The sequence below is a fragment of the Equus przewalskii genome, chromosome 7 (assembly GCF_037783145.1).
Source record: "Equus przewalskii isolate Varuska chromosome 7, EquPr2, whole genome shotgun sequence".
NCBI classification, from domain to species: Eukaryota; Metazoa; Chordata; class Mammalia; order Perissodactyla; family Equidae; genus Equus; species Equus przewalskii.
Genome location: NC_091837.1, coordinates 94,128,947 through 94,156,452, shown reverse-complemented (window position 1 = coordinate 94,156,452; position 27,506 = coordinate 94,128,947). Strand labels below are relative to the sequence as shown.

General features: G+C 57.1%; 1 protein-coding gene across 14 annotated transcripts in view; it reads right to left on the bottom strand.

Moving 5' to 3' along the window:
* NFATC1 (nuclear factor of activated T cells 1) overlaps positions 1–27,506 on the bottom strand; it is a 125,696-nt gene that overhangs the window by 26,778 nt on the left and 71,412 nt on the right. For 4 of the 14 annotated variants that reach the window (XM_070627992.1, XM_070627986.1, XM_070627988.1 and 1 more), the window contains exons 8-10: positions 24,448–24,580; positions 8,421–8,803; positions 8,114–8,309 (exon numbers count right to left, since the gene is read on the bottom strand). In XM_070627992.1, the coding sequence (XP_070484093.1) occupies positions 8,114–8,309; positions 8,421–8,803; positions 24,448–24,580 (712 nt within the window). Of the gene's footprint in view, positions 1–8,113; positions 8,804–21,820; positions 24,581–27,506 lie in introns of those variants that run through there. The other 10 variants (XM_070627989.1, XM_070627984.1, XM_070627987.1 and 7 more) reach the window with 5 other exon arrangements.

The following is a 27,506-nucleotide window of genomic DNA, read 5'->3' as shown; positions in this document are numbered from 1 at the left end:
AAAACCTTTCCAGCTCGTCCCTTCTGCTTTCTTTCTCCTCCACCCCTATTTCTCTCCCTCTGATTAATAATGCCCATTCCTTCTCCACTGAAAGAAGGAAATAAGCTAAGACCTGTGATTAAGGGAGAAAGGTGGAAGGTTAATATTAGCTGAAAGCAGTACTACTGAATATCCCTCCAAGTACACAGAAAATAATTGGGCTGTAGAAGGACACTTTGATTAGCAACATAGTGTAATTCAAAGCATTCCAGGTTTCTAGTTAATGTCGACACCAGGCAACTCAGAAAAGCACCCAGGACCTCAGACACCTAAGCTCCAGCGTCATATGACGACGTGCCCCCTCCCCTTGTCCCCACCCTCCACCCGTCGGAAGGAACAGAGGACACTCTGCCATCACAGCCCAACAAGCTGCAGAGCTGAAAGCCGGCAGCCACACCAGCATGTGCCTACAGTGGCCAAATGCAGCACCCTATTTATAGAGAACCTTACTCAGCAGACATCTTAGAGGCAGCCCTGCTGTCCCCTCCTTCCTTCAGGAAGGGGCAGGCTCCTAAGTGCCACGGCCCTGGAGGTCAATGGCAACAGATTTTCAACAGGAAAGCACACACCTTCCAAGACTCAGCAGAAACAGTGCTGGATTGCCGCCTACACCTGGTTAACAGAGACATTGTCACATCGGCCAACAGGCTCTGATGGATACTGGCTGACACGGGTTTATCTAGACAAAGACTAAGATACGTAAGCCAATATCGGCATATCCATCTGATCCAGTTGGAGGCACAGCATCTCTGGAAGCGAGGCTCTGTGTGTCTCTTTGTAGACAGAATCTGACAGCCCAGGGAGGCACGCACACGGGTTTGGAAAAGCCTGTTGTGGCCCTTTGAGGGAACAATTAGAGGTTCTGCCCACGGAGCAGCAGCTCAGGCCTGGAACTGGATGAACTCTTCTGTGTAGGGAGATCCCTCTGTAGGGGTCTCCAGGGAACCTATTTATAAAGCTCGCTGGTTGACCACGCCGACAGCAGTCCCCATCTCTGGGTGGTGTGTAGTGTAATTTTTATGCCTTAAGACTCCCATGCAGACATCCAAGTGCATTAAGGACTGACCCTAATGAATTATTTGCATGGCTGAATTCATTCTTCTATCCATCATGTGGTAGCCTCCGTCCGCAATATTAACGACTCAGCGTGTTTGATCCCGTAACACAGACTCTTTCAATCATCATTAGGAATGGGGAAGGCCTCAGACTTGGGCGCCGTGCCAGGTTAGTAAAACTTTCCATGAGGAGAGCTTTTTGTTCTCTCTGGAGCAGCTTAAGCTCAGGAAAGAAGGGGAGGGCAAGAGGGGAGGCGCTCAGAGCCCAGACGGGGGCAGACACGATCCTGGCCGGCCTGGTCCACCTGCTTGTTGTTTTAATGACATCTAGATTTCTGGAAACGGGAGAGCTCCTGGAGGGACCTGAAAGGGCCGATTGTGGGGGAGGCCGTGGTGCAGACCAGCCCACATCTGGGGAGCCGTTGCTTCAGTGCAAGGCTCAGAGGCGGTGCTCTGTTTCCGCAGAACGGCTGTTCCATCGTGCGGTCCCTTCACATAAGCGCTGGAGTCAGCGTGCATTGCAGAAGGGTTTCCGATGTGTCCCCAGCGAATGTATGTAAATAGTAAATAATAAATGGGAGTGTGTCCCCTGATACATAAACGATTCCGTGTTTGGGTGTGTGTGTGTGCGTGAACTGTCCACATTTATGTGTAAGGAAGTCAAAGGGTAACTCTTCACCAGGAGGGGAGCCCCGCTCTCTACCACGGGAAATGCAGGGAAATTGTATTGGAGAAATGGCTCATGTAGAGCTTTTATGACATATTTTTTTAATCTACATTCAAAATAAAGTGAAGCCCATAAAACTAATCTTTCAAAAATGTACCCTTGTGGTTCTGCCATGATTGGGAAGCCTAAATTGAGAGCTTAAATCTTATGAATATTGTCGAACCAAAGAATAAATTATAATTGAAATTTCTTTATGGACCAAGTCCTTTTGAAAGGAAACCTGAGGGTAGAAACAAGTGAGAAACAAGTCGGGATTCAGTCTGAGGCAAGTCTTCCAGGAGATGAATGCAAACGTGGCTAGGGCCTTAACCCTCGCGTGTCTGAGTGCATTGCGCCACAGACCAACTGCAGGTTGCACACGACATGCTGTGCACAGCGGAACCACCCCTGTAGATCTCTAGATAATTCACATGATGGCCAGGTATGTGCCCCCAATGCCCTAGGCTCTCTGGAACTGGACATAATATCCCATTATTGCCTTTTTTATTCTACATTCTCGGAAAACCAAAGTAAAACCCAAATGAAAACCCAGCACACCTAGGCAACAGATTCTAAATCCTCAGGGCCAGCACCATCAGCATTACAAACGAGCCTGAGGAGCCTGAACGGCCCTGAAGGACGTCTGAGCGGTTGTTCAGATGAAGCAAGCAAGCGAAAACAGGACTCTTGAGTGCGTGCTGCTCAGGTCCTGCCAGGCGGACAGAAGCCCCACGGAGGCACCAGCAGCAAGCCTTGGCGGGTGAGCGGGGGAAGCAACTGTGCCTCCTCAGTTCCCTCATTGTCACCATGGGGACAGGGACCGTGGCTCTGCGCTCCCAAAGCGCCAGTGTGGCCGAATTCACTGCCGTCAATCGCAGCGCGCTCCCCAAGGACCAGGGAGAGGTCAGTGCCGGGGACACGCAGGGAAACCCCACGAGGGGAAGGCAGGTCACAGCCGGGAGCGCAGAGCTTGCCACGGCCTCCGGGAACCAGCGATGCCGCGTCCCTCTGAGAACAGGCCTTGCCCCCGCAGCTGGTGATGGAGGATCCCAGACCCCATGGCCTGGTCGCTGGCTCGCCCCACATCTCTTCCTTGCACCCTCCCGGTCCTGGTTTCATCCGCCCACCCAGCTTGACCCCCTGTTGTGTAATCGACAGACTGCTCGCTTTTTAACATCAAGGCCACTTGAAATTAATGGCGTCTAGTTTTCTGCTTTAGTTTTTTGTTGCTGTTTCCGTTCTCTCTTCTACGCCTCTTCCTTGTGTAGGCTGCAAATTCAAAACCAGACACAAGGGAAAGGAGCCTTGGAGTGAGTCCTAATGACTCCTTTCCCCACCCCCGCCCTCCAGACGTTTCATGGCCGCCTGTTTTCTACATCAAGGGCACTGCCTGAACAGCCGGGATTCTGAAGTGCCTCTTATTCTCTTAAGAGACGTGGGGAACTTAAAAAAAATATACACTAAACAAAATCCATTTAATTAAAAATAAGCAGAGTGGGCCAGCCCTGGTGGCCTAGTGGTTAAGCTCAGTATGCTCTGCTTCGGCAGCCCAGGTTCAGTTCCCGGGCATGGACCTAACACGGTTCTGTTAGCAGTCATGGCGGCTCATGTACTGAAAAAGAGAGGAAGATTGGCATGGATGTTAGCTTAGGATGAATCTTCCTCAGCACAAAAAAAAAAAAAAAAGCAGAGTGGAGGTGATGAAAGATGGAATATAATTGGGTTGAGAAATCAAACAATAATAAGGTGTTGCAACTCCAAAAGCTTAAGTAATCACTGCTCTAAAGAGATTCTTTCAAGTCGGTGGGGCAGGTGACATGCCAGGCTGAGATGTGGCGTGGACAGCTGTCCTCGCAAAGGCGGGTTGGCTGCCCCATGCGTCCCCTCTCGCCCAACATCGGCCCCAGACAAGGCAGCCCCTCTCCCACAGGCCTCAGAAGGCCACGCTCTGGCCACGCCGCACGCATGCTGGCATACGTACCTTCTCTGGAACCTTCCTCCACCCCACCCCAGAATGAGCAGGAGTTTTGACACTGTCCCTGTCCGACAAATTGCTTTTCAAAAACCTCAATCGTGTGGAACGTTGAAATGGGGATAGGAAAAGGATCAGAGTCCTAGTGCTAAGTACAGTCATTCACGCTTGACACAAGCATTCCAGGTTAAGCCCACACGCCCGACACCTGCATATCCTTCCACTCGTCTCTCCCACCGTCTCCGACACCAAGGCACCAGGATGAACCCGCCCCCAAAATGCCCTCAGAATTCGGGGGGGGAGGCTGGGGGTTCGGGTTCCCATGCTCACGATGTGGGCCTTTATTCTGCACTAAAAGTCTCCCGGGACTAACGTGGGGCTGACGGCATGGATATCACTGCCCTACGACCAGACAGCGGGTTCTGGTCCTGGGGAACTGAGGTTGGCGCTAAGATCCTGCCTCAAGATCCGTCCGTGAGCCTCCACAGCTCAGTGGACAGTTTTGCCCACCCTCTCACGAGGACGGAGTGCTTTCTCCTTGCTCCTAACTGCATTGCCATAAATACCCCAAGATTTTCTAGAAGGAGCTAGGCCCCTTCATATTCTAACCGTCCATGGACTCAGGGAGTCTTCAGCAGCTCAGACAGAGCAACGAACATTCCATCTGCTTTCCTGGTGGTGGGGGGATGCCTAGACTGGACAATGTACGGTTCCAACTGTCGGGAGAAAAGCCCCACAGCCAGTGTTTTCAGTGGCTACCCCTGGGGCAGGGTCGTCTGGCCCGTGTGCATGGACCCATGCCAACACCTTGGGCCAGGGCGCCCGCTGGAGGGAAGCCTGGGCCTACAAGACGCTGCATCCCAGACACAGCGTGTTCACCCCAAGGGCTTCCTCAACCTCGGGAGGGTCCTCCTCCAGGAAAGGCAGTCCCTGTGGGGATGTTGGCAGAGTTTTGTCTGCCATCTCCACCCCCACCAGCTCCAGCAGGCCCAGGAGGGGCACTCGCCCAGGGGGATGGATCAAGGCCATTTCCGTGAGGGTCCAAGGCCAGCATTCACTCTTCAGCGGCCCAAGCCTTTTCCGTCACGTGGTTCCAGCTGAGGACCACAGAGCAGCAATGAAACATCACATAAGGAAAATGCACATACGTATATAAATGCATTCACTGCTTTCCAGGGCAGCTTCTGGCTCAGCAACCTTAACCATGATACCAAACCTGACCCCCAGAAAATGAACATTGCTTTGCTCTCATAGGCTAAAACTGGAAAGCTCTGTTTATGGCTGGCCCAGGATTACAGAGACCACGGAAATAAAGGCCCATGAATTAAATCCAGCCTGGAACAGAGGCAGAGAGAACCGTGTGCACAGATCCGCACCAGCTGGGTCTCAGAACTTCTGCCCAAGGGTCCCCAGGACCACACGATGATCTGAGGACCTAAGTGGACAGACAGGTTTGTCGGGGGTGGGTGCATGTGGGGCAGCACTGGGGGGCTGGAGCTGCACACGAGGTACCTGGTGCTTTAGCAATGGAGAACCCTGGGAGGTTTGGGACAGGAGGTGACACGATCTGTTCCGTGTTCTGGAGAGAGAACCTGATCACAGGGACGACGGGGCAGAGTATTTGGGGGAAATTAAGAATGGAAGACCTTAGGGAGCGGCCAGGAGACAGGAGCCCTGAAGCAGAGGGTGCAGGTGTTTTAAAGACGTGTTGAGGCAGGAGCCCAGGGCCCGGCGCCTGGTGTCAGGAGGGGAGTGTGGGAAGGCAGGAGCCGGTCGGAGGTACCAGGAGAGCGAGCAGATGGGTGATCCCCAAGCCTGGGCTCTTCCTTGTCCCTGGAGCTCCACGCCCACAGCCCGCCAGGCCAACCGCAGGGAACAATCGGCAGAGGACAGTCTGCACCGTGGGGCTGGGCCTGTGCAACCTCGGCCCACCTGCTGGACCGAGAGGCCTCAAGCCTGGACCATCTTACTCAGCTTTCACCTCTCAACCAAGTCCCATTCCTGAAATAAAGTGAATTCAAGTCCAGAGGGGCCCAGAGATCCGCCCAGGGCCGCGGCCCCAAGTGTCCCTCACACCTGCCACGTGGGCACCTTCTCGAGACGACTTGAGTCCACTGAAGGCAGAACATCCCCCGGCCCACGAGCACGCCTCCCAGGGCAGCTCCCTGCCCCTGCACATCCTAACGAGGCTGCGTCTGAACACGAGAGGCACTGGGGCCGGTGGGAAGGGGCCAGAGGGTGCTGCCCAGTCGCCCGGAAGCAAAGGAGGCTTGGGCAGGACCTGAGGGGGAGGCGTGTCCTCACCCAGCCTCCAGCAGGACCACGCCGGGACTTTCTGAGACGAAACAGAGTGGCAGGGCTACAGCTGTGAGTGTCAGCATCCAACCTCGGATGCAGCGGTCTGCCTCGCTGGACACAGCAACGAAGGTGGAGTCCACGCCTGCCCCCGTGCCGAGGAGGTAGCAGGAAGCATGGCCTCCCTTCGTCCTGACTGTTGTCACGGGCCTGCTGTGAGCTCAGGGGGACTATGAGATGAAACGTGAAACCAGCACAGAATGTCCATGCGAAGCCGGCCCCTCCTCCCAGGTCGCAATAAACCTCCTGAAGTGCTGCGGGCAGTGATGGAGCTAGAGTGTGGCTCTCGGGGAAGGAGCTGCTGAATTCTGGGTGGAGGCTCCAGAAAGCATCACTGTGACCCGCACTTCTGAGGGGGCAAGGAAGGAGAACCTGACATTATTTAGGAACCCATAAGTGCACCCTGAAGAGGTCTGGGGTTTAAGGGTTGCATATTTACAGAAGAAAATATTTGAAAGCTCATCGCCTCAAGTTAGGACTGAGCGGGAGAGGCGTTTGGCAGGGGCTCGCTCCCACCTGCGCAGACAGGAATCTGCACCATGTGAAGCACAGACGAGGGAGTCCTCATCCCGCCTGGGCACCGAGCTGGGGACAGACGCTGACACATTCAGAGGCCGCGGCCGGGTTTCACCACCGTGGAGGCTCACGCGTCCCCAGATCAGCTCACGTCCGCACCTTTGGTGGGACATGGGTGCTGACAGAGTGTGGGTGACCTGCTACCTGCCACCTGCTTCTGCAACAGCAGCTCCAAAAGTGGATGCTCCTCAGAAAGGACCCCTTGGGACACAGGGCGGCTGGGAAGCTCGCAGAACACAAACTTGGAGAAAATGTGACATTTACTGAGCGGGGAATAAAAGCCTACAACGTTTGGTGGTTATTTTAGGCAAAAGGGCTAAAGGAGGCTGCGAGGCCTCGACCCTGCAAGCGTTTTCAGGGCCCTGGGCCGTGTGCCCAGTTCTCAGGCTCCATCTGAGTCCCCTGGCGGTGGGGGAGGAGCATCTGCTCCGGGGCATCGGTTTGTACGCTCGCCCAGGAAACAACTGACACCGGGAGAACAGGACGTCCCACTGATGACCGGCACCCGACGGACAGTCCAGGTGGGGCACCGAAGCGCTAAGGGGACCCACTCTTACTGAGCAGATGGCGGAGCTTCAGCCCAGTGGCGGGTTCACCTGCAATTGAGGTGGTGAAGGCGCGAGTCAGGGCTCTGCTCTCCCTCAGTTGGGGCCGCACCCGTCCAGAGAGGGTGACTCCTCAGAGCAAATACGCTGAGAACAACAACGAGGTGTCACTGCCATCGTCTCACAGAAAGACCTTGGTACTCAGGTTTTCACGCCAATTATCCTGACCACGGGTGTTTTGGGGGCACTTCCTTCCCAAGCCATCCTAACGTGCACTTTCGACTGCGTTTCTGCCCCGAGCCAGCTGGGCGCCGTACGGGGAGAAGGCCCCCGGCACCAGGAGCCACCCTATGCCTTATGATCCTTTCACCGAGCTCCTGATGAGACTGTCCCAGCACTCAAGTGTTTCTACATCGCCGTGCAGGGTACAGTGTTAATCACCTCTAGCTAAGCAGTTGTTCAAAAATTGTTCTCTCAACTAAAGAAGCTCTTAAGATGCCAAGGAACAAGACAGCGTAGCCTGCAGCCACGCTCCCCGGCAGCCTCTTGTGACAGAACTCCCAGCTCGCGCCCGGCAGCACCGTCTGCACCTGTGGCCAGCACACCGGAGCATGCTGACTTTCCGGCCGGTATGGCCCGGACAGTGTCCCCTGAGGGTCTACAGACACAGACATCGCCGGGACCAAGGTCACAGAGCAGAGCCGCGCATCACGCGGCTGGCTGGCGGCTGACACGGTGACCACACAGCGCCGCCAACAGCAGCAGGAAGTGCTTCCCGCACAGACACGCATACACAGGCACCCCTCCTCCTGCACTCTTGGATACGGCGCCAGGCTGAACGCACACCTCCGGCGTGGGGACTTACCGTCGTCCAGGTACAGCTGGTCCAACTCTTGAGGCTCTCGCTTGACCGTTACGGGAATGGGGGCCAGACTATGATTACTGTCCTCACGCACCTCGGGCAGCGGCAGAGGCTGGGTGGCTGCAGACTCATTTCTCGGAACCTTCGGCGGCGGGTGCTGCTGGTGGCCCATCACGGATGGGCGGGTTGGGCTGCAGGACTGCAAACAGGTCGGCTCTTGGGTACCGGACGGCAGTGGAGAGGAGGAGCTGTTGGGACAGAGTGCTGGCTGGCGACCCGGGGAACAGCTACTGCTCAGCTGTGGACTCACCTGTGGCTGCAGCAGGGCGGGGGGCGGCTGCTGGGGGGAGCCGGGGTGCACGCCCACGGGTCTCGGCGCCTCCTGCACGGCGAGGACCCCTCCGGCTGGCCGCTGAAGTCCGAGGTGACTGTGGCCTGGGCTGGCCATGCCCTTGCTGTAGGGAGCGGAAGAAAGGTCGTGGAGCTTCGGGCTGGCGCTGGGCGGCGGTGACATCATGCTGCCTCTCTGCGGACAGGGCGGGAAGCCGGCCACGAGGCAGGAGCCCGGGTCGGGCGGCATGGCGAGCTGCTGGCTGTAGCACGGCTTCGGGAGCGGGCTCAGGCCCTGGCTCATTGGTCCACAGGTCAGGGCAGGCTCGTAGTCATCGGTGGGCTCTGTTTTTATGATTGGAACTGTGAGAAGGAAAAAAAAAGTTAAATAAACACAAGCTGCAGATGGGTGCGATGGGCGGGCTTGTGGCTAGGATACCCTCTGAAAACAAACAGCGACTTGACTGAGTCCCTGTGTGTCTCCTGCCTGGTTCTCCCACCCAATTAAGAAGAGGGGCGTGAGTCATCGCCTCCGGAAAGCTGCAGCTGGTTCTAATAGTGAGCGCACTATTTTCCTTGGAATCACCCCCAGCACTAATGTGCTATAAAAATCCATTTGCAAACTGCAGTAGAAGCTTTGGACCCAAGGGCCCATGGATTTGTAGTAATCAAAGTGAAAATTTTAACTTGGATGTCCTCCTGCATTTCTACTGCTACCGACGCCCTATCTGATAAACGTCTGCACACTCGGTGAACTCGAACGCACAGTAAGATGGCGCTGAGAAGTGGGTAAGGATCCAACGGAAAAGATAAGTGCATATCTGGTGCAGGAGAGAGGGCTCTGACTGCTGGAAAAGGAAAACACTCTTCCGCAGGCAAAACCGACATCCCTCCTGCCCGCCCCTCCTCGCTTCCGCTCCCAGACCATGAACCGCGTCCAAACGACAGACAACCCATGATGACGCAGCTCCCGGGGCAGAAGTCAGAGCTCCTGAACCGCTTCTACACCGCCGTCCACCCGGCCCTCGCTGGGAAGCTGATGGGGCCTTGAGAGCCGGGCTGGGAGGCGCGACGGAGGCAGACCGGAAGTGGAAGGCCCTTTGGTGGCTGGGTTTCTGCAGGGAGCGTCGGGGGCGGGGGGTGCCTGTGCGGGTCTCTACTGGCCTCGGCCGTGTATCACCTCCCTGCTCACTCCCTGTGGTCCCGCTTCCTCATGGGCTTCTCCTCTCACGCCCACTTACAGGAGTCATCTCACTGGTCAGACTCTTCTGAGAGTGACGAGGGACCGCACACACATTCCCAACAGACGCCCAGCGCTGCTTTGAGGAACGTGGTTGGGACAATCAGCTGTCATCAGACCCTCCTTGCCGCGTTTTCACCTCTTCACGTGTGTGCACAGGTGGATTCTCCACGGCAGGGAGAGAACGCCCCGTGCAAGCACAGCCTGTGGGCCTGCGTGCGGCCCCAGCTGCCTCCCTACCTATGTAGGAGCACATCTACATTTTGAGAGAACGTCTGTAACGGAGGTCTTCAGCCAGCTGGTGCGCACGTCTGCTCTCCATCACGGCGCCCGCGGGTCCCCCAAGGCCGTGGAGACGGCTCCCCATGGACCCTTCCCGGTGGAGCACGGCCGCCCTGCCAAGGCTGTGGGACCTGGGACAAGCGCTGCCTGCTGGCCCAGGCCCCTGGCCTCTGGCATGAAGGCGACACTCCAGCCTAGGTGAGGGGGGAGGCCCCAGGCTGTGTAATTCCTCCTGAAATCTCCAGGTCCTCAGCTTCCCGCATTGGGGATTCCCAGTGAACCCTGTTCTTTCATTTGGCCTCGCTGGCATGCTGAGGTCTCCCGGCCCCTGTTCTCAACCGGGCCTCCCATCTTCAGCACGTCCTCCTTGCCCACTGAGGACAGAGGTATGTGGTGCCGGAGGTGCTGACGGTCAGAAGGCAGGGAGAAAACACCAGGGCAGAGCAGTCACGCGGTCTCCCTGGAGGAGTCCCTCGCCACCTGCAGACAGAACCGCAGTCGGAACTCGCTGGCGGTGCTCATCACTGCCTGAAAATCACGTTTGGCCCAGAGCGGACAGGGCTTCAGCCCAGGGCTGGAGGACACGCTGCTGCTCACCCATGGAGTTCAGGCGTCCCCAGCACGGCCCATCGGGCAGGTCTCCCGGCAGAGAGGGCAGAGTGAGGGGTGGTCTTCATGCCAGGTGCCCGTGGGGAGCACGGGGTTGGGTTTCATTAGCCACGCTGACTCCCCACCCTGCCCGGCCGCCAGCCCCTGCCCACGCCACATGCACGCCCTCCGCAGCGGAAGGGGTTTCTCTCTCTTTCCTGGGCTCTGGGGAGGGGCTGGCGTCCCAGGGAAACTGTGTTCCAGAGAAAACTGCCACTGGCTGTGGAAGGGACCCCAAGAAGAGCTGGTGTTCTCAGGAGTGGCGTTTAATGCCGTGTGGATCACATTCTGGGCCAGCGGCGGCCTGAGTCTCTGGAGGAGTCCGCGGCTGCTGAGGGTGCGCATCAGAAGAGGACGCGCCTCGCTCTTTAAGGAGGGTGTGACGGGTCCCCCCAGGGCATCTGTCGTTGCAGCGACCCCAGGCAAGAGGAGGGGGCACACTCAGTCAGGGGAGCAGGCCGCCTGAGCGCAGCATGTCTGCAGATCTGCATCCACAGGCCTGTGCAGACGCACATGTGGCGTCGTCTGTCAGGCAACACCTCGCAAGCCCCTGACCTCCCTGGGGACTCTCCCTTAATGCCCCAGTCTGCACACGGTGACCAGCGGCTGGAGCTGCACAGCCTGGGGTTTCTCCGGCGAGCCTGGCACCCGGCCTGGGCCCCAGCTTGGAAGCGACCTCTGAGGAGAGGCCTCTGCTGGGGCTGAGCTCCCGGGGGGCGGGCGGGCAGCCTGATGCAGCCTCCACAGACGGGGTGGGGCTGAAGAGCTGGACCCCCAGCTGTGCAGGGAGCGCGCTGCCGAGACCCAGAGGAACGTCCTCACATTTACTAGAAAACAGCACTGCCGCCCGCTCGCCGGACCCCGGGAAGTCACGTCTCCACAGGCAGCCGTAGCCCCAGCACCGTGAAGCTCGGGCTGAGGCGGGACGGCCTTGCACCGGCTCAGAGCCCAGCAGTGCCGACAGCACGCGCCCCAGGCCAGCTCCCAAGACGCCTAGTGGGGCTGGGCAGGTTCTAACCAGACTCCCCAACCAGAGTCGCCTCGGCCTGTTTCCAGCATGTTGTAAATCCAGAAACGGCAAACGGACGAAGTGAGCCGCCGAGAGACCCCCACACCTGAGGGGCAGACAGGCTGTCGCCTTCCGAGGGGAACAGCCAGGAGCACACATGCCCCCGTGGAACCAGGCCTTCCTGTGGGAAGATGCTTGTGTGAAACGCTGGCGTCCAGAACAGCAATGGTTAAATTCTATAAGAGTGTGGTAACTTCCAGAGCTCGTGATCTTAAAAAAATATATAAGTCTGGCAGATTAAATTAAAACCCTGTTGGGATCCTCTCTGCACTGCGCTGGATTTTCAGGCTCAAGGACCAGCTCGTGTCTCTCCTACAGTGTCCCCCGAGCCCTTTAAGAACTCCCGCCCCGTCTGCTCTGCACACACGAAAGGAGTAGCTGCCTGGGAAGTGCCAGCCAGCGAGAGCTACCTGTCACGTGGGGGGTGCACAGGGCCAGACCAGTGACTCCCGAAACCGGCCAGAGACCGAGCCGAGTCTCCTCCGGGTGTGCAGGAGTGAGCCGGCGTCCGTCTGCTTGCTGTGGGCCGTTAAGAGTGTCTGTCGTTTACGACCTGTTTAAAGCCGTCGGTGGCACTGGCATTAACTCCCACATCACTCGGTTCCCTGGGATCCTTCTGGGAAAGTCTCAGAAAATGATCACGCAGGGGCCCCTGCACAGGCCACCCCAAGCTAGGGGTGTGAAGGGAGGGTACAGGAAATGCGTCACCTTCCCATGGCGTCCAGACCCACCATTGTGCCTCTAGCGGGTGGAGAGTCCACATGGGGCTGAAGCCATCAGGCTGCCTGGCCTTCTGGGTCCTTCCTAGGCAGCCTCCTCCGCTCAGACATCCCTCCCTGCGCCTGCAGCGCCCAGGGCCTGATCCCCACCCTCTGCGAGCCCAGCGTGAGGCCACGCCACAGGCTCCCTTTGGGAATAAACTTGTGCGCACTTAACGGAGACAATCCCCACCCTGCCCACCCGGGGGCTCCACACAACCCAGGGACAGAGGGTCGCTGAGAAGAGGCGAGGACAGAAACCCTAATGATTTGGCACCAGGTGGGGAGTTCCAGGATAAACTGCTGACTGCAGGCAGACAACTAGACGTGGGGCAGGCCTAAGCTGCCCAGGCCCTGTGGACGGGTGACAACTTGGAAAATACGGACACCCCCTCTGAAGACTGAAGGCACGACGACGCTGCTCCCACGGCACACACGGGAGCCTGAAGGCACCAATGCCCGGCGGCTGGGTCGCGTCTGAACTGCATTCTCGTGTGGGATTCAAAGGAAATGAACCCCCTCTGCAGCAAAGCCACCGAGAAGATGCCTCCTGTTTCCTATTAGTGAGGAGAACGAGGACGTGTCCTGCGCAGGGCTGGGGGTGGTGCCGCTGCCTCTCGGGGGGAGCCGCCGGCGGGATCTCGTCCACGGCCGGGAGCAGTTTCCTTCCCGGCCTGACGCTCAGTGTGACGCAATGTCTGGTTACCAGCTCTGCTGTGCGCGGCGCTGGCCTGGGCGGGGGGTAACAGGAGACCAGCCACGGCGCGCCGAAGAACACCACATCACCCAAGCCAGGAACCTAGAGTCTAATTTATTACAGAAAGCAAAAGTGTGAAAGCTTAACGCTAATCTGTAAGGCCGGCTGTCGCTCACAAAGCATGTTCTCATGGAAAAATCAGGCTGCTGTCGGAGCGCGCAGGCGTCCACCACCGAATGGCTCATGCCCAGCACAGAGCAGTGACTGCTGTCCGTCGAGCCCGTGTGTGCGGACCGACAGCGACGCTGCCCTCAGCTCCAGGCCATGCGCTCCGTGTCCTCCGTCACAGGCACTGAGGCCCACTGCGTGTCCGACACGAGCTTCTCACCGCAGGAGCCTCCGAGTTTCTGCCCCTGTGGCTGTAGGGTCAGGGACATGAGCCCTGGGAGGGTCGTCCCAGCACCTGGACTCGCACCTCCAGGCCAGGCTGCGGGTCTTCTCTCCCTGCCGTGGGTCTTCTCTCCCTGTTGAGGGCAGATGGCATTCCTGGCCATCAGTCGACGCACACCGTGAGAGGAGGAGCCAGCCTCTCCCCAGGACCCCCACCTCACCTGCAGCCCCTGCAACAGCAGCCTGTGGGCCAAAGAGCCTTCCAGAACCCTCATGGCCTCACTTGAAGAAAGCCATGTTGCAACAGCAAGAGGGAGGGGCCCTTGTAATGAGGCGGCGCCAGACATCAGGGCTCCCGTCCGTGAGCGCAGAGCAGAGCCCTGCCTGAGCCCCAACTCCTCTTCACCCAGGGTAGGCTGGGGCCTTTTCAAATCAGCTGACCCCATGCCCGTCTGACCTCGCCTCCCCTCGGGATCCACTCCTGGTGTGCAGCTGTGGGCACAGCACTCCGGCCCAGCGAGTAGGCCATGCCGGCGTGTCTCACGCAGTCCAGAAGTGAGCGTGTGCCTGCTCTGCTGGGGCTTGGGCCCGGTGGACACGCGGCTCCCCAGGCACGGCCCCCAGACACCCTTCTGAAACACCCCGGAATGCGTCCCTGGACATGGAGCTGGCGAATGCCCAGCCAAGCCTGGGTACCCGCAGGGCATCCAGGCCTCCCTAAATGGCAATGAATGGTTGATTTCTGCGCCCACTGTCACCCAGGGCCTCGGTGTACTCTGCAAACAGCCACACCAGCTGTCTCAGCAGGTGAACAGCATGGGGGCGGCCAGAGCCCTAAGCTGACAGCGACTCCGCAGGCCTGCGACAGGGTCCAGGGCAGAACCAAAGCCCCTGGTTCCCACCTTGCCTTGAACCGTGAGATCCCACTGAGACGAAAGACAGGGGCCAGGCCAGCTCCCTGGGTGGTTGAGGGCCACGTGCGTGGTTCCTGCCCGGGAGCGAAGTCGGGTCTGGAGGCCAGTGGGCTGTCACCGGGATGAGGCTTTGTTCATCGGCTGTCGAATGCCGAATGCGCATGACCACCTTCCCTAGGCAGACAGGTGATGTGGGAGCTGCGAGGTGGACACCATCTGGGCTCCTCTCACACCATCCATCCAGGGCTCGTGCACAGATCAGGACCAAACACGGGCAGAGGAACCACGTGTCTGGTCGCAGTCTGAGACATCCTCTCCTCTCACTGAAGGGCACTGCCAAGGAATCCAGTTCGGAGACGACTTGAGCCAACCCTCTAGCCCAGCGGGCCCCGGCTCTGTGGTGGAGGAAGACAGGCATCCCTTCCGTTTGCAATGGAGGCGCATGGGGACAGGCCACAGAGTGTCGGCACTCGCGAGTCCAACTGTGTTGTCCAGAGGAACAGGCTGGCACTTTAAATAAACAGGAAGTGCCAAACTATTTTGTGAGTTCCCGGAGTCCAAAATTTTCCTGACATTTGTACCCTGGTACCTAGCACAGCGCCAGATTCTGAAGAATGAAGGATAAAAGAATAGAGTGTACGAGAAGCTCGCCGACCCCAAAGCTGCCCAAATAAAGCAGCAGACACGTTCACCTGTGCATTTTCTTTAAACACTCTCCCTGCACGTGCAGCCTAAGCGCACTTCTCCTGCACACGCGGATGGATTGTAGCCACAGGGACGAGATCCGTCTGTGCACACCTCGCTCAGAGGTAGATGCAGAGTGAGAAAGGGCTCCAGATTGTGGCCGCTGGGCGAGCCAGGTTTAAGTCCTGTGGCCGCCTGCCAGCCGCGTGGCCTTGGGGCTGATTATGCAACTTCGGTGGGCCCCAGTGTCTCAGCTCCAAGACAGAGACAACATCCGCCTACAGGATGGTGAGGGGTACACACGAGCATCAGTACCACAGAGGCTGGCACTGAGCCCCCTCCACACACAGGGGCTACTGAGGTACCCCTCTTGTTTCCAAGCTGCTGGCCCAGGAGAAGTGGGGGCCAGGGGGCGGCCTCGGGGCACGCCCAGCTCTTGGCCTTGGACAAGCCAGAGATATCACTACTGACCAAACTGTGTCCCCAGATTCACAGCTAAAGCCTAACCCCAGAGTGACTATTTGGAGATGGGGCCTTCAGGAGGTGATTAAGGTTAATTGAGGTCCTGAGGGGGCTCTGATCTGACGGGGTCGTGGCCATAAGAAGAGGAAGAAAGATCTCGTTCTCTGTCTACCATGTGTGCTCACAGACAGAAGGCGGTGTCAGCACCTGGAGTAGGGTCCTCACCGGACTCTGACCCTGCCGGGACCCCGATCTCAGACTCTAGCCTCCAGAGCCGTGAGCCATGAGCCGTGAACATCTGTGGTCTGAGGCCCCGTCTGGCGGATTCTGTCACGGCTGCCCGATCCTGTTGTAGATTCCCCGTCTTTGTCTGCAACAACATCTGGTTGCGAGTTCATAACGGGACCAAGTGACATAACACATGCTAAAACGACCCGAAAGTTGAAGGTGCCATATGCAACCGAGGAATTATTCCTAATAATTTCCCTTCTCATTGTACACGCACGTTTTGTAAGTGCTCTCAATGGCTGCAACTTGGATTACTTTCCCAGGTACCTGCCACAGTCCTGGACAAAGGGGGTTTTGTTCCAAGCCCCGGAAAACAAAGATCAGATTGTCTTGTGTTTGTTCACGACATTAAGGCCCACGTTTTACCATCAATATAAACATCCAGAAACGATAACTCCAGGGCACGACTTTTTTGAAATAACGAGAAAGGAAAAGTGAGTGGACCCACCTGAACTGCCAGCCCCTAGGGGCAAAGACGCGTCATTTCTCTGTGTCCAGAGCCAAGAGTGAGCTCTGGATCGGGTCAGGGGGTGGGTGAATCAGCGGCTGAGCGGATTCACACCCACCCGTAGGCCATGTGGGAAAGCAGAGGGCATTTCAGTTCAGGATTTCATCCCCTTTTCCTGAGAGCACGCTCGCTGTCTTTCCCACACAGCTTACCCAGAGTCTACACCGCACACTCCAGGTTCCTGGGGAGGCACGGTTCTCTGGTTCCAACTGCAAAGACCACAGCCCTCAGGACTGAAATCTCAGCTCCGGGCAGCCGCTCACTACGCCGACCTGACCAGGTGGCTAGAACAGCCGTGATCTCACGTGGTCCTTGCATCATCTACCTGTTTGCGAAGCCTCAGCGGGCACAGAGAGGCCCAGAGACCAAGGGCTCACAGATGGGAAGTGACGGGACGGCTCTGACGCCAGCAGTCAGAAAGGGGTGCATGAGGCAGTGTCACCATGTGTGGGCCAGCCCTGTGGTTGCAGGTGTGCACCGGCCCCGATCTTCTACAGGTTCGGTTACGTGGGGATCTGATTATTACCCAATTAGGCTGATGGCAGATACGGTCAAAACAGACCACACGAGCCAAAAAATACATCGATCGGGTTTCACCCAATAATTGCCAAAACTGCATTTGAAGGGAACATGACTCATCCTCCCGGTGGTTTGCATCCAAGCAGCTGCGCCTCGAGGGCGGGTTCTGGTCCCAGCCCAGGGAGCCGTGCTGGGGCGGCCTCCTGAGGCCACGCTGAGCCCACCGCGCTGTGCCCGCCAGTCGTGGGACCAGCCCTCACGCCCCAAGTCGCCAGAGCTTGTCAGGTCTTCTCTTCCAGCGTCGGGGCCCAGACTTCTTGGGTGTCCGGCCTCACTGCACACTCAGGCTGCCTTTTACTTCTGGTGGCTCATGGCCTGGGGTTTCTAAACAAAACCAGCCTCCTGCCCCTTCGTCTCCACGGCGCTGCTGTGAGCCAGGGCTGGATTCCGAGAGGGACCGTCCTCGGTTCCCGGCCCCTGTCGCCCCCAGCCCCACCCGCTCTGGGCACGGGCCTCCCTGTCTGCCACAGGGGCCAGACCCCAACACCGTCCCCATGCTCTGCCCCCTCTCCTCCACTCCCCCAACCTCTTCAGGAGCAACCGACCCGCGTCCAAAGCCCATGCCTGCGGCTGACCCTCCGTGGGGCCAAGAGGCTCAGGCATGCCTGCTGGTCAAGACGTCTGACCAGACATCGAGGCCAGGTCAGCTCTCAGAGGTCGAGGCCTCCCCGATTCGCCTTTAATTTGAGTCTGTCTTCCAGCCTTTGGGGAGCTCACCCACCACCAAACCTGACCATTTCCTGGCAGGTCAGCGACATGCAGACCAGAATGCACGTTAGAAGCTGAGGCCGCGAAGGCGATGGAGGAAACGGAATTCGAATCCGGCGCTGTAGGAACGGCCTACATGGAGAGCCAGCCCTCCCCAGAAATGGCGGACAGCTTCCAAACTTCTGCCTGACCCCCACTGAACCCTGACCAGTTACGCCGTCCATCCCGGACTGGCCTTGTCCTCACTTGCTCCTCCTGGGGGGCCTGAGTGGGACGTACACCCCTCCCAGGGCATTGGCTGGCTCCATGGGCTGGGAGGAGTCAGCATCCTGCTACACGTGGGCAGCTGGTTCCCGTCGCCTGTCACATCAGGTTTAAAATGTGGAAAGAGAAATTAAAACACTAGCGCCTCATCTTTTGGGTGGAAGAGTGAGCGAGCCAGTAAAATCAGGGACTTAATGAAAGCAGCCTCGCCCGGGTTCTGGGAGGCTCTGACGAGCAGGCACATCAAAGCGTCTTGCACAATGCCCGACGCTCACAGCTGTGCGCCGGCCCCGCTCCACCACCGACACGCTCACTCGGCAACGAGGTTATCACACAGCTGTTCCAGAATGTTCCAGAACATCCACAGGGACCAGCTATGCCCTTGACCACAGCCAGCCTGCCAGCTGACCGTCCTGAGGTCACGGGAGGCCCTGCAGGAAGCGAGGGCAGCACCTCCTCGGGCAAGCTGGGACGGCGTCTCCTCCTGCCCCATCACCCTCCCGCCTCCCACCTGCTACCGCTCGGCTTTATTCGCCTTTGGAAGGGAGCTTTGGGGGAGCTGGAGTTCCCAAAATTGACACCCCTTGGCCACCTGGAACCTTCTAATCCCCACACCCATGGGTTAGAAAGGTCAGCATAATCTGCTTTTGTGGAAAGCCACAAGCTTTCTGCGATGGAGGGAAGGCCAGGCCTTGACCCCAGGGCTCAGGCGCTGGCCGGGAGCGAGACCCCACTGTGGACACGCTCGGCTCCCCCGCCTGAGTCTCTACCGCTCCCATCAGATGGAGATGAGAATACTCGCCCGCAGGGCTGCAGGGTGGAGGACCACGTGGTCACGTGCCACACAGAGCCCTTGTAGGGATACTGCGCAAGGGGACGGCGTGGACAGCAGTGTCCTCAGAAGCCTTGGCCTCAGCGAGCTTGGAATGTGAGCAAGCCTGTTTCTGTATAAAACAGGGGATGTTACGAGTCAATGCCCAGGCGAGGCCTAGGCTGTGAGGAGCCTGTCAGAGGGCTGCCCTCCCACCTAATCTGGGGTGAGGGGCCAGGGGCTGCAGGAGGAGCGCAAGGAGGGTCTGGAAGGTAGAGGAGGCTCACAAAGCCTTCGGCTGGCCTGGCCATCATGCTTTCCCCAGCAGGAGCTCAGCGGCTTTCTGAGTCACTGCCAGCACCCATCCTGATTCGATGGCTGTGAGATTAAACTTTGATACAAGGGACTTGGGAAAAAACGAGCCAAACGCTCAGTGGAACAGGTAAACCCAAAGCTCGCTGTAAAGACGAGGCCGCCAGGCTGCCCAGGGCAACTGGAAGGCGGCCAGTCCGAGATCCCGGCCACAGACTCCGGCCGCCCCTGAGAGTAGGATCCAGCCCGCGTGCCACAGAACCGAGAGCTGCCGTCGTTGCCCTCGGGGCGCTTGGCCAGCGGCCTCACGGGGCCCTTGAGTCTGCAGGCTGCTCAAAGCCGGTTCCTCGCGGCAGCCCCTGCTCTGGGATCTGCAGAAACTTGAGGCATGCAAGTCCCTAACCAGATGTTAGCTGTTCGGGCCGTGGATGACAGCCTCACGAGCTGCCGTACCTGGGGGAGCCCTGCACAGCGACCCCCCTCTGCCCGCTGCCCACACCACACCGCTGCTCTGGCCGCCACAGGGGTGATGGCGTGCCTGGCACTTCGCTCTGTCCCTGCCACTCCCGCCTCGCACACCAGCTCCTCTCTCACTGATTTCTCCCACTAGTCTTATTTCCAGACTTAATAACAAGCCAGAGAACAGTGACTCTGCTCCCCGTTCTCCCTCTGAATCAGGGCATCACCCAGGACGATTATTAACGAACGTGACCATGGATTCTCTCACTAATGATGAGCAGGGGAAGCACGATGTCCTCCTGCACCTCTTCCCGGAGCTCGTTCCCCAGCCCGCTAACGTCCAATCCACAAAGAGGAGCAGAGAGCCCGGGCAGGCCAGGTACCCACTGTCCTGGGGCACCTTTGTCCCTGGTCAGCGTCCCTTCCAAGCGGGTTGAGGTTTTCTCCTTCCCACAGTCCCGAGTGGGCTTTTTGAGAAGTGTGCAAGCTGGGCGGCCGCCATTACACGACCTTCTTCAGGTCTGTTCATCCGTGAAGGGCAAGCAGGTACCAGGGCAGAGTCCTGGCCACTCGGGGAGCCCCGACAGAGGTGTGTGCGGGCGGGCCAGGGGTCCCCAAGGCTCTCCTGGCTGATGCGAGTGAAGCTCCAGGACCCTCACCTGCACAGCTGTGAGTGACGGTGGGCAGGGGGCCCAGGTGCCATCACGGGCATTTCTGGGAAACTGACTAAAAACATCTCAGACGCAAAGACAGACTCTCCAGGGCCCAATAAGTTGTCACGATTTATTTCCTCACTTGGAAGCCGTCTGGGCCTTGGTGCACAGTTGTGACGTCGTGACCTGGGATTCTTTCTTGGGTGGGCTCCCGCCTGCCCTGCCTGCGCCCGGGTCAGACGTCTGGAACGCGAGCCCGGGAGCCACAGCTGATGTGGACATTCGTCTGCGCCCCCAGACCTGGAGCCGCTCCCCCAGGTCAGCCTCCTGTCTGTCTTTAACTTCAACTGACAAGCTGGCAGCACCTCTCAGGCCTAACTGTTCCCGGCAGAGTCTGTCTCATGCTCGGCTCCAGGGCTCCCCTCAGCCCACACGGCACGGCTAGAGACGCCTCTAGAGACGCCTCCTCTGAGAAGACGGCACTGAGTACTGCTAAACACAAATGGTGACAGGCAAGAGACAAGAAAACCTCTCCTGCTGCCTATGTGTCGTTTTGCAGTCTCTTCTAGAATTCTCACTTTCTGCACTTGATTGCTACCCCGGGATGCCAGGTGACGGCGGGGAGTTTCCAATTCGCTGTGCACACTCTGCTCGCAGTCTTACATTCGACTGGAGACTTTCCTCCCGTTAAATACTCGGCCGCCGCTGGAGAGGGATAGGGACCCCAATGTCCCGGGCGCGAAGAGGCCAGCCCCACCAGAGCCCAGAGGTGCTCTGCCTCCAGACTGTCTTCCAGTCTGACCAACCGACAGGGACCTTGAAACGTGACTGGGCCAACAGGGTCGGGGGCATCTGTTGTCGAGTCATCACAAGGTCACGTCAGAGCTGAGACAAGAAGGGGAGGAGGCAACGGAAGGTGACAACAGAGTGGCCCTTCTCACCCTGCCCCTGAGCAGCAGACACTCCGGGCTTTTCACTTCCAACACCTGACACTCCCAGGGGCCTGCACCCGGGTGGCGAGGCCCGGCCCGGCGTGTGGGCAGTTTTGTGTGGCAGCAGGGCCCTTCCCAAGGCACTGGTCCTCAGGTCACCTCTGAGAGGCAGGAGGAGACACGGCGCCATGCTGTCATCTTACTGACACCTGACCTGAGGGAAAGTCTAAAATGAGACTTGATTGTACATATTTACACGTGAAACTGAATTTCACGGGTAGGGTTTAAATGTGTTTATTTCCATTGTCTCATTCATTTCAACAGCACATTTTGCAACCTTAAAAAGAATTTGCCCATGTAAATAAGAACAACGCCTCCCATGGCTGGTTTCTGCCGAGGTCGCTGTCAGATGTGAGCGCGCCTGTGGCAGACACATGGCTCATGTTAACACAGCGGCAGAACCCAGAGGAAAAATCGCACCCTGGTCCACCTGCAGAGCTGTCGGCTACCCGCAACACGTCCTCTGAACCCAGAGTTGGCGATCCCGTCTCCATGAGGGTGGGAGACCTCCCCTTGGCAGCCTCCAGGACGCGCGTGCACCGGCACTCAGAGCGCAGGTCCTCACACCTGCTCGCACCTGGGTCAGCCAGCGAGTGGACTCAGCCCCAGAGTTGAAGAAGGTCGTGTGTGCAGCAAAGAAAAACAAACCGAACACCGGTAACTGAGGTCCAGCTTTTCAGTCGTTCATTTATTTATTGTAAAAACCATGTAAGGACAGCCTCCCACGATTCGGCATGGAGTCAGGTGCTGGCTGAGGTCCCTGCTCTCAGGAGCTCACAGTCTAGTGGCGTACTGGTGTGATCACAGCCCCTGGGGCATGGCAGACATGGGGACGCACCACCTGGGAGGGCAGGGTGGGCCAGGGGCGCTCCCAGGGGCTGGCAGCAGGGACGCCTCAGGCTCGGTGGAGCTGGAGCACGTTGCAAGAAGAGAAGTGATGAAGGGAGGCTAGGGCCTGATGAAAGCAGGCCTCACACCACCGGAAAGGCAGGGCAAGTACAGGCCACAGAGAGCCAGACGAGTCACTGCTCAGATGGGACGGGTGATGGCTCTGTGGGCAGAGCTGGGACCAACTATAGGGACAGGGGTCCAGGTGGGATGTCCCTTAGAGTAGAGAGGACAGAAGTACTGGGGCCAATGGAGAGCACGGGGACGGAGGTGCTGGGGCCGATGGGGAGCACGGGGACGGAGGTGCTGGGGCCGATGGGGAGCACGGGGACGGAGGTGCTGGGGCCAATGGGGAGCACGGGGACGAAGGTCCTGGGGCAGATGGAGAGCATGGGGACGGAGGTGCTGGGGCCGATGGGGAGCACGGGGACGGAGGTGCTGGGGCCGATGGGGAGCACAGGGATGGAGGTGCTGTGGCCGATGGGGAGCACAGGGACGGAGGTGCTGGGGTGGATGGAGAGCATGGGGACGGAGGTGCTGGGGTGGATGGAGAGCATGGGGACGGAGGTGCTGGGGCCGATGGGGAGCACGGGGACGGAGGTGCTGGGGCTGATGGGGAGCATGGGGACGGAGGTGCTGGGGCTGATGGGGAGCACGGGGATGGAGGTGCTGGGGCAGAGGGCAGATCAGAGCCCTGTAGGAGTGAGATTGCGCAGGACTGAAAGGCTGCTGCAGGGTCGGGGAGATGCAATGGCACCTGGACAGCATGGCCCCATGGTCTCAGTGACACTTCCTTTGGGGTCCCGCATCCTCCCACCTGTAAGAGAGGCCCCTTCTCCCTCTGACACTTGGTCAGTCTGTGTTAATGCTCAGCACTATAGAAACTTGGAGCAGGGATTACAGAAAACATTCATGTTAGAGCTATTTTCTAAACTTCTTTAGAAAACAATCTTTCTTCATAAGGCCTGGGTTTTCTTTAAAACATTCAATTTTTGGTCAAGGATGTTTGAAGTTTAATTAGGACACAATCATTACATTTTCATAAAAAGACTAAATATTTTCTTTTGTCAGACACATTGTACCTTGTTCCAAGAATGAGCAGGATGCACGAAGCAGAAGCTGGACAGACCACGTGAATCCAAAAGGAATCACAGGTTAAGGGAACAAACGACCTGCACCAGGAGCCGCCCCCCAGCCACCGACGGGCACACACACCGCGTCCGCAGCCCATTCCCTGTACACTCTCAGGACACGGTAACTTTACACAAGATCACGTTATTCAAATCTTGAAGGCATGGCTAGTATTTGCCTGAAACACAGTTAATTATAACTGTTTGATATCAACACAGATATTGTAGGGCTTTCTATCATCTAGCCGATTGTAAATGACATTTATATTTAAGAAACTGAAACCTTCAAAAAAATCTTGATTTTACCTAGACAACAACATGGCTACCTTTGCAATTAGTTTTTAGTGTGTAATTTCCCTCTTAAATTGTATGACTCTCTTAAGCTTTTAGAACCAAAGCTACAGTATAGAAGGATTGTTGGCATAGCTGAGCTCACATACAATGCAATGAAGTCCAGGATGAGCCAGTGCTGTCCTCTTACCGGCTCCCTGGCTGGCCAGGAGGGGAGAGACGGGCCACAGAGCGCCGGGCAAGGCTCTGGGGGCGCGTGGGCAACACATCTTTCTTGTCCATATGTTTAAGGGGTGAAAAAACAAACAATGGTATTTTCTTTAGGAAAACACCCTACGAAGTTGAAAAGGTAAACTGAGTTTTCTTAAGTCATAAGAAGCCATCCCCAAAATGTAGAAACAGACAATCTGAACAAGGATACAATTTGGTTGAGCAAAAAGGTACCTGGACCTGACAAGGTCTGCAGTCGCAGGAGACAATTGTTCAAGGCAGAACGTTGCGGCGTTAGCACGCACAGAAACTGTTAATGTGAATTAACAACCATCCAGGCACTAGCCTTTAGGCTTACAAGCAAGGGTTTATTTCTAAAGGCACCTGCAAGATAATTACCACTATCTGCTTTTCCACCTTAAACATCGATAGAATTCAAACACACACCAAGACCCCCGCAGCTTTCGAGCACAAAGCAGTGGTACTTTTTCTCCCCCTTGGCTGCTGTGTATTTGCGAGCAGCCAACAAAATGATCAGTAATTATCCTAACACGCAGCCCCACCCCAAATGACAGAGAGAAATACACCGAAAGCTTCACTTTCTTTTTGAAGGAGGCGACGACGTGGTCTTGGTAACAAGATGATACACAACTTAAATGTACAATGCAACCATGTGGTTTTACAGAGAGCATCCCATCGTTTCTGCATCTTTTAGAAAAAGTACCCCATTGGTTCATTTTCAGCGCTTAAGGTTAGAAAGAGAGTGTTACCATTGGCAGGCAGGTAGGTGAAGTGCTGGTACTGACTTCTCTTCCTCTTCCCGTTGCAGACATAAAAATTGACTTGGACGGGGCTGGTGATTCTCTGATTTCGAAACGGCGGTATCTCAACCACCAAGGAATTCTGGTGAGAAAGCAGCAGACGGGAGGAGGCATTAGCGACAAGTGCACAGGCTTCGCCCTGAAGCAGTCACATGGAGGGGCCCTTCCCGGGGGTGACCGCCTGGCAGAGTTTCTGTAAAGGTGAACAGCTCCAACTGCCCAGGCTGCTTCAACAAAGCCGCCCACACAGAGCCTGCGTGTGACACAGCACACGTGTATGAGGCCGGGCCTGCCAGTCATGCGTGGGCCAGCGAGGAACACGGTCCTTGACGTGTGCCCAGAGCTGAGAGGTGGTCTGAGGAGGTGTGTGCAGGGGAGGCAGGCCGGGGCTTCATAGCCTTCTCAGCCTGGGAGGGAGGCCTCGAGTGCAAATGGTGAGAGCTGACTGGCACTCAGCAGGTGAGGTCTTCAGAAGACCCCACATACTTCTGCCGACCCTAAACCAGAGGATCAGTGGCCTTCAAAAAACTGAAAAAAGCCCCACGTTCGCTGACTCATGGATGGAGCCAGGAACACATGTTCAGGTAACTGGTAATGGAGACCCGGGGGAGGAGCTCCCGGAGACCTGTCTCTGGGGACAGGTTCTGAGACAAGGGTCCAAAGCCCACGTCATGGACTCCAGATTCCCCCAAACTGAAGACGACGGGTGAGCTCGACACTCAGCAGATTCGGGGAGCTGGCAGATGGGTAGAACGCGAACCCACAGATGGAACAGGATTGTCTGTGTTTCCTTTCCATGTTTTAAAATAAAAGTCAGCCACATTTGTACAAAAATTATGCTCTTTCAAGCACAGATATAAAAACAGCGACCGTGGGGTAGCACGGCAGATTGGAGAAAGAAATGGGCAGGGGCAGGATGCCTGAATCCCAGCTTCCTGTGTGCAGAGGCTGCCAGTCACAGCGCTCCACGCTGGGCGTCCGTGGGCCTGAATCAGCCCGCGGGCACATCCCCACACGCACCAACACTGCAGGAGGCAGGGCGGTGCATTGATTTCTGGGGGCTGGGTGGGATTTCACATCCAAGGAGTTTCCTCATTTTTTTGTCACACCATTTCAGTTAAAGAGTAGGGAAAACGTGTAGGAAAAACCCATTGACTGTAGCTTGTTACCTGTTTAATAGCAAAATTGATCGAATCGTGTTAATAATGAAATCTTGAGAATGTTAAAACAGAAAACCAAAGAGACCCTCAGGCCCACCCTTTTCCTTTTGCAGATGAAGAAACTGAGGCACAGATGCTTGCCGCTGAGGGCTCATGACCGGCAGGGCCAAGGGGCCAGGACCCAGCCTGAGGCCCCCTCCGGGCTCATCCGGGACCACACTTGCTCCAGGCAACATGTTTTTCTTGCTTTAATAACTTCATTTCATTTGGGAAAAGCAGCATGCACACGTGTCCCCGCCTGAGCCTGTCGTCCTCTTATCAAAATAACCTGAAGAGACGGCCCCGGTGCGGAGGCGGCTGACAGGCAGAACTGCGCTGCCGCAGACCCCACGTGGGCGCTGCCTCTTGGCGACGGGGCCCCGCGGTCACACAGCCCGCGGTCGGGGGCCTGGCTCGCTGAGCAGGACTCCGAGCCTCAGTGTCACGGTTTGTGCAGGGAAGACACAGAGAAAAGGCGGGACGTCAGGGGTTGTTCTCTGAGGACTCAACCACATGGAAGGGGACACTGCGAGCATCGCTGGCGCCCCACACGCAGCTGGCCTCAGGGACAGCAAGCCACCGTGGAGTCTGCATCAGAGCAGTCCAGGCTCCACAGGAGACGCTGACTGGAGAGGCAGAGGGCTTCTGCTTACACTGCGCTTAGCAATAAAAGTGAGACGCCACGAGCATCAACGGGCGGCAAGAGTCCCCGAGTGCCAGAGGGCAGAGGCAACGCGCCCCAAGGGCAGGTGCAGCTCTGGGGTCACATCTCGTAGATTCTCAGTGACCAGAGGGCTCTGTGTTTTGATGTGGGCACAGGCTGATATGCCTCAAGTTGCTCAACAGACAAATTATGTGACAAAATACTGTCCCCGTGGTGCTTAAATACACCGAGAAGGAAGACGTAGGGAAGAAGACACAGTGACGGGAAGACCAGTCACTACAGGAAAAGAACAAGGACGACGAAGGCGCCAGGGCACCTGCGACAGCCATAAGGAACCCACCGTCTAAACCGCTCACGACGTACACCAACTGCACACACAGCACAATCCCCCTGTGTTTAAAGATAGCTGCAATATAATGCGTATGTGTGTGAACGTACACACGTGCACACGCAGACACACCCACGCACAACAGAAGAAGCCTGGAAGGAAAACACCAAATGTTAATAGTGGTTCTGACTCAGTGGGGAAATTACACCAGGCATGTGTTTTCCTTTTTTAATACTTTGTTACATCTCCCAAATTTCCACAAGTGTGACATTTTTATAATTAGAAAAAATATATAAAAGTTAGCCTCGTGTAAGAGACAAGAAGGATAAACAAGTGTATCACTGTTCACACAGACTATGCTTCTTCTAACACATGGCTGTTAACTGTTAAACTTACTTTAAAACATGCAACCTTTCAACGAGGCTGTGAGCATTGAGGCTCCCAGCGTGTCAGGCACTGAGCATGTGAGGTTCCGAGTGTGTGAGGCTCTGAGTGTGTTAGGCACTGAGCGTGTGAGGCTCCAAGCATGTGAGGCTCTGAGCGTGTCAGGCACTGAGCATGTGAGGCTGTGAGCATTGAGGCTCCGAGCATGTCTGGCACTGAGCGTGTGAGGCTCAGAGCATGTGAGGCTCTGAATGTGTCCGGAACTGAGCGTGTGAGGTTCTGAGTGTGTCAGGCACTGAGTGTGTGAGGCTCCAGGTGTGTGAGCCTCTGAGCATGTCAGGCACTGAGCATGGTGAGGCTCCGAGTGTGTCAGGCACTGAGCGTGTGAGGCTCTGAGTGTGTCAGGCACTGGGTGTGTGAGGCTCCGGCTGTC